Raw genomic sequence first — 5,385 nt, forward strand, 5'->3', positions numbered from 1 at the left:
CTTTGCCTGGAGAGGTGACAGGAAAGTGGGGGGGTTGGACTCAGTGATCTCTTTGGGTCCCTTCCAACCCCTGCCATGCTGTGATCCTGTGTGGCCCTAGCGTGGGGATGGATGCAGCTGCGCCAAGCACCCTGTGGAGCTGGCAGAGGGATTCACAGCCCCGTGTGCCTAAACCACCACTCTGTGCCAGCTAAGCCTGTCCTCTCCAAGCAAAGCTGTCCTCCAGCAGCAGAAAGTGAAGGAGAAAGCAGCTGAGAGGCAAATGCTGTGGGCTGGGGCTGGTGGAGGAAGCAGCCCAGGGCATGCGCAGGGGCGGTGAGGCACCCTCCAACCACAAAGGCTGCCGGAGCTGCTTGATCTGACCCTTCCTTTATTTGTCAAGGAGGAATCTGCCCAGGTTTGATTAGAGCTCTCCACCCTGGGTGGCAAGTTTATGGTGGCAGGAGCTGGCATGCGCAGCACAGGGCTCAGAGGAACACCTGCAGCTCGCTGCCAACCCTGCCCTGGCACCGCACTCCTCTTCCTTCTCCTCTTTTCCTGCTTCTCACCCACTTGGCTCTTCACCTTCACAGAGAACCTTCTCTCCAGGCCCAAGAGCAGAGGTGAGTTGTCACTGTCTTCTCTTTTTTTCTGGGGGGGGAATTGGAACTGGACTTGGGCTGTGAGGAAGAGGAGTGATGGGGGCTGAGAATTGTCTCTGCTTGCCCTGAGGATTTGCTTCTCTCTCTTTTCCTTCTCCTCTTTTCCTGCTTCTCACCCACTTGGCTCTTCACCTTCACAGAGAAGCTTCTCTCCAGGCCCAAAACCAGAAGTGAGTTGTCACTGTCTTCTCTTTTTTTTGGTGGGGGGGATGAAGAGGAACTGGACTTGGGCTGTGAGGAAGAGGAGTGATGGGGGCTGAGGATTGTCTCTTGCCCTGAGGGTTTGCTTCTCTCTCTTCCTCTCCCCTCTTTTCCTGCTTCTCACCCACTTGGCTCTTCACCTTCACAGAGAAGCTTCTCTCTAGGACCAAGACCAGAGGTGACCTGCCACTATCTGCTCTTTTTTTTGGGGGGGGAGGAATAGGAACTGGACTTGGGCTGTGAGGAAGAGGAGTGATGGGGGCTGAGGATTCTCTCTGCTTGCCTTGAGGGTTTGCTTCTCTCTGTTCTCATGCCATGCCAGTCAGTGGTGCAGGTACTGCTGACAGACAAGGTGAGAAGGTGGCAGGTGGCATCTTCTGCTGGAAGTCCTGTTCTTCTAGGGGACTTTCCAGCTGCCTGCAGGATGAAGGAAAAGTGCAGGCTGTAGTCTATGAATTTCCTTCTCTTTAGGTCAAATAGGTGGCAGGGAACAAGCATTCAACCAAGAGTGTCCTGTCAGGTAGCCCTGGCTGCTGTGGAAGCAGCAAGGCCTAGGCTTTGGGGCACAGGCATCACCCTCAAGCTCTTAGAGACCACAGCAAGAGGTCCCTGGGCATGGCAGGGGGGTTGGAACTGGCTGCTCCTTGTGGTCCCTTCCAACCCTGCCTGATTCTGAGATTCTAAATGGGTCACACAGAATCCAACAGTGGTAGAGGTTGGAAGGGACCTCTAGAGATGGTTGAGTCCAAACCCCCCTTCCAGAGCAGGATCACCTAGAGCAGGACCACCTAGAGCAGGACCACCTAGAGCAGGACCACCTAGAGCAGGATCACCTAGAGCAGGATCACCTAGAGCAGGACCACCTAGAGCAGGATCACCTAGAGCAGGATCACCTAGAGCAGGACCACCTAGAGCAGGACCACCTAGAGCAGGATCACCTAGAACAGGATCACCTAGAGCAGGACCACCTAGAGCAGGACCACCTAGAGCAGGACCACCTAGAGCAGGTCACTTGGGAATGCAGCCAAGTGGATTTTGAAGGTCCCCAGAGAAGGAGGCTCCACAGCCCCTCTGGGCAGCCTGCTCCAGGGCTCTGCCACCCTCCCATGAGTCAGTGACAGAAAAAGGCTGTTCAAGGCCATGACTATTGCCTGGTCCTGAGGAGCAGCCCACGGGATGCTGGCGATAACAGCACTGCTGCTGCTGCTGCTGGTGGTGGTGCAGTGACACAGAGAGTGTTGGAAGTCAGGGGGTGCTGGTGGTGGTCATCATCATCATCATCATCATCATCATCATCATCATCATCATCCAGGAGCTGACTGCCCTGAGAAAGCTGCAGGAAATAGAAGCAAAATGCACAAAGGAGGCTAATCATTAATCAGGGAAGATAAAGGCTGCTTGGGAAGGGTCACAGCCCCAGCCCACACAACAGCCCTGCTCATGGGAAGCTGTTGGATGTCCCCAGCCAAGAGGATCCTCCACCTCTCACCCTGCTGTGACACTGACCTCAAACCCCAGCAGTGGCTGATGGGTCCCTGGGTCCTTCTGGTTTGTGGTGTCTTTCTGGGAATCCCCTTAGTGTCTTCTCCTTACTGTGCCCAAAGCTCTTCCTGTGAGGCTGAGGTTGCTTCTCTCCACTTTCACATCCATGGCCCAGCCTCATGCCAAGCCTCAAGCTTGCCCAGTCCTCCTCTGCTGCTGGGCTGGCCTTAGGTGCTGGTGATCATAGAATCAGTCAGGATTGGAAGGGGCCACAGGGATGATCTCATTGCAACTAGACCCTGGGTCTCTCTTTGCCAAGGCTGCCATGGTGCTGGGGGAAGTTTTGCTCTTGACTCTCTTGTCCTCGTGACTGCTTCTTGCTGAGTCACCTACTGTGGGTGAGCCTCCTCTGGCAGGGGAGTTGGTGACCTTTTGAGGTCCCTTCCAACCCCTAACATGCTCTGATTCTTGAGTTCTGTGGGGTGGATTCTGGGGGGAAAGCCTCCATCAGCCCAGCAGCCTCATTTTACAGCCACCTTCCCTACCCAGAGCTTAGCATCCCATTTGGGCTAGAATCCTAGAATCAGGAAGGGTTGGAAGTGGTCCTACTCTAGCAGGGATGGGGATTGGAGTGGATGATCTTTCCAGGTCCCTTCCAACCTCTTCCATGCTCTGATTCTCTTTTGTCCTTTAGGGTGGTACCTTAAGCAGGCTTCTTAACCCTTTTAACCCTTTTCACTGCAGACTTTCAAGCCCCATGTGTTCCTGTGTGACCTGCTCTAGGTGGTCCTACTCTAGCAGGGATGGGGGTTGGAGTGGATGATCTTTCCAGGTCCCTTCCAACCCTACCATCCTGTGGTTCTCTGCACCCACAGCTCCTTGTCTTCTCTGTTTGCAGATCTGTTCATGGATCCTGTGGAAGGCAAAAAGTTCTTCAACAAGAAGTTCATCATCCTGCCCCTCAGCTTCTTCTTTGGCTTCTGTCTCTTTGTTTACCTCCATGAGTTCAAGACTCCTTGGCTCGAGCAGTACACCTCCAGACTCATTGCCTCACCAGCCCACACTGGGGACAACATTGTCCAAGGAGCCCACCCTGGGGACAGCACTGCCCCAGCAGCCCACCCTGGGGACAGCATTGCCCCAGCAGCCCACCCTGGGGACAGCACTGCCCCAGCAGCCCACCCTGGGGACAGCACCACCTCACCAAGGAGTGACCAGAAGCTAACCATCCTGCTCTGGCAGTGGCCCTTTGGGCAACACTTTAACTTTGCCAACTGCACCAAGCTCTACAGAACCCCAGACTGCCACTTCACTGTGGACCACAGCTGGTCCCAAAAGGCTCACGCTGTGGTGATTCACCACAGGGATGTCTGCTGGGACCCCAAGAAGCTGACCCAGATCCCCAGGCTCCAGTCCCAGCGTTGGATCTGGTTCAACCTCGAGTCCCCAAGTCACTCCCCCAACTTAGGTGCTATGAACAACCTCTTCAACCTGACCATGTCTTACAGGAAAGACTCAGACATCTTCACTCCTTATGGGGAGCTGCAGCTCCTCGGCGAGCCTCAGCCCTTCAACATCCCACCCAAGACCAAACTGGTGGCCTGGGTGGTCAGCAACTGGATGGAAAGCTCCCACCGAGTCAAATACTACAGGGAGCTGAATAACCACATCAAAGTGGACGTCTATGGGAGGTCCCACTTGCCCCTGCCCGGGGACAAACTCATTAGCACCCTGAGCCAATACAAATTCTACCTGGCTTTTGAGAACTCCCAGCACGAAGATTACATCACCGAGAAGCTCTGGAGGAATGCTTTGTCCTCTGGCACCGTCCCCGTGGTGCTGGGACCTTCCAGGGAGAACTATGAACGCTTCCTGCCCCCGGGCTCCTTCATCCACATCGATGACTTTGCCAGCGCCAAGGACCTGGCGCATTACCTGCAGGAGCTGAGTGAGGATGCTGAGAGGTACCAGAGCTACTTCCAGTGGCGCCGCTGGCTGAAGCCCAACGCGGGCAACGACTGGGCCATAGACCTGTGCAAAGCCTGCCACTTCCTACAGACGACACAGAACAGGTACCAGGTGGTGCCCGACCTGTCGCGGTGGTTCGTCTAAGCGCTGTTTGCTCAGCCCTCTCTGATGCAATCCTTTGCCCTCGCCTGGCAGTTTCAGCAGCAAGGTTGGGACTCGGTGGAAAGGGGAGGAACAAAAGCAGCTCGAAAGCGAACAAAGAGGAGGAAGCAATTAGGTGCTTCTGCGTCTTTGTCTTGCTGGAGGACGAAGCTGCCAGCTTGGTTTTACTGCTAACCGCTCCCCCGAACAACAGGTTCTGTTTGGCTGCAGCTGGGTCCTGCAACCTTCTCCCTTAATCTCTGCAAAGAATTCGAGGTCAGCTCCACAGGGCAATGAGTAACAGAAAGAGCTGTCATAAGCACCTGCTTTGGGGCCTTGACTGGGCAAAGGTTGGCAGTGCCAACGAGGCTGCCAGCTGGTGCAGGAGGAGCTGGCCAGGCTCCTCTCTCCTAGCCCTACAGCCCTGTGTGCCTGCCTTTGTTGTGCCTCAGGCTCTCCTTGGCTGCCCCTTGGGATGCTAAATGCTGCTCAACTTCTTTCCCAAGGGTGGGGTTTGGACAGGTTAGGGGGATAGGGTTTGAGGAGGGGTCTGACAGCAGCAGGCTGCTGCAGGTAAGGTGTGGAGTGCCCAAGGATGCCCTGAAAGGATTGGAAGTTGCAGGCAGGACCAGCTCCCTCCTCCTGTGTGCCTCCACCTTGCAGCTTCTACCACCAGCTGATGCCTCCAGGCCATGTGATTAGAAACCAGCCTGCCATGAGCTTCCTGCTGCCATTCCAGCCCCATCCCTGGAAGCTGTTTCCATTTCCAGTCAGCAGACAGGGCTGGGGTTTCCAGCAGACAGAGCTGTGCCCTTCCCAGCTGCCTGCCAACATCTCTTAGACATTCCAGTTGTGTCCCTGAGTGCTGCTGAGCCCTGGGCTGAGCTTCTCAAAGGCCTGTCCTGACCTCAGGCCGTTTCCATGAGGAAGCTCCGAGGCCAGCAGTGCTCAC

At 55.5% G+C, this 5,385-nt stretch overlaps 1 protein-coding gene across 1 annotated transcript; it reads left to right on the forward strand.

Annotated features, from left to right (window-relative positions):
• The first annotated feature begins 1,157 nt into the window (after positions 1-1,157).
• Positions 1,158-4,436, forward strand: LOC135192038 (4-galactosyl-N-acetylglucosaminide 3-alpha-L-fucosyltransferase FUT6-like). The gene is made up of 2 exons (XM_064174841.1): positions 1,158-1,176; positions 3,223-4,436. Exons 1-2 carry the CDS (start codon positions 1,158-1,160, stop codon positions 4,434-4,436), a joined length of 1,233 nt encoding a protein of 410 aa, XP_064030911.1.
• The last annotated feature ends 949 nt before the right edge of the window (positions 4,437-5,385 follow it).

The sequence above is a fragment of the Pogoniulus pusillus genome, chromosome 41 (assembly GCF_015220805.1).
Source record: "Pogoniulus pusillus isolate bPogPus1 chromosome 41, bPogPus1.pri, whole genome shotgun sequence".
Lineage (NCBI taxonomy): Eukaryota > Metazoa > Chordata > Aves > Piciformes > Lybiidae > Pogoniulus > Pogoniulus pusillus.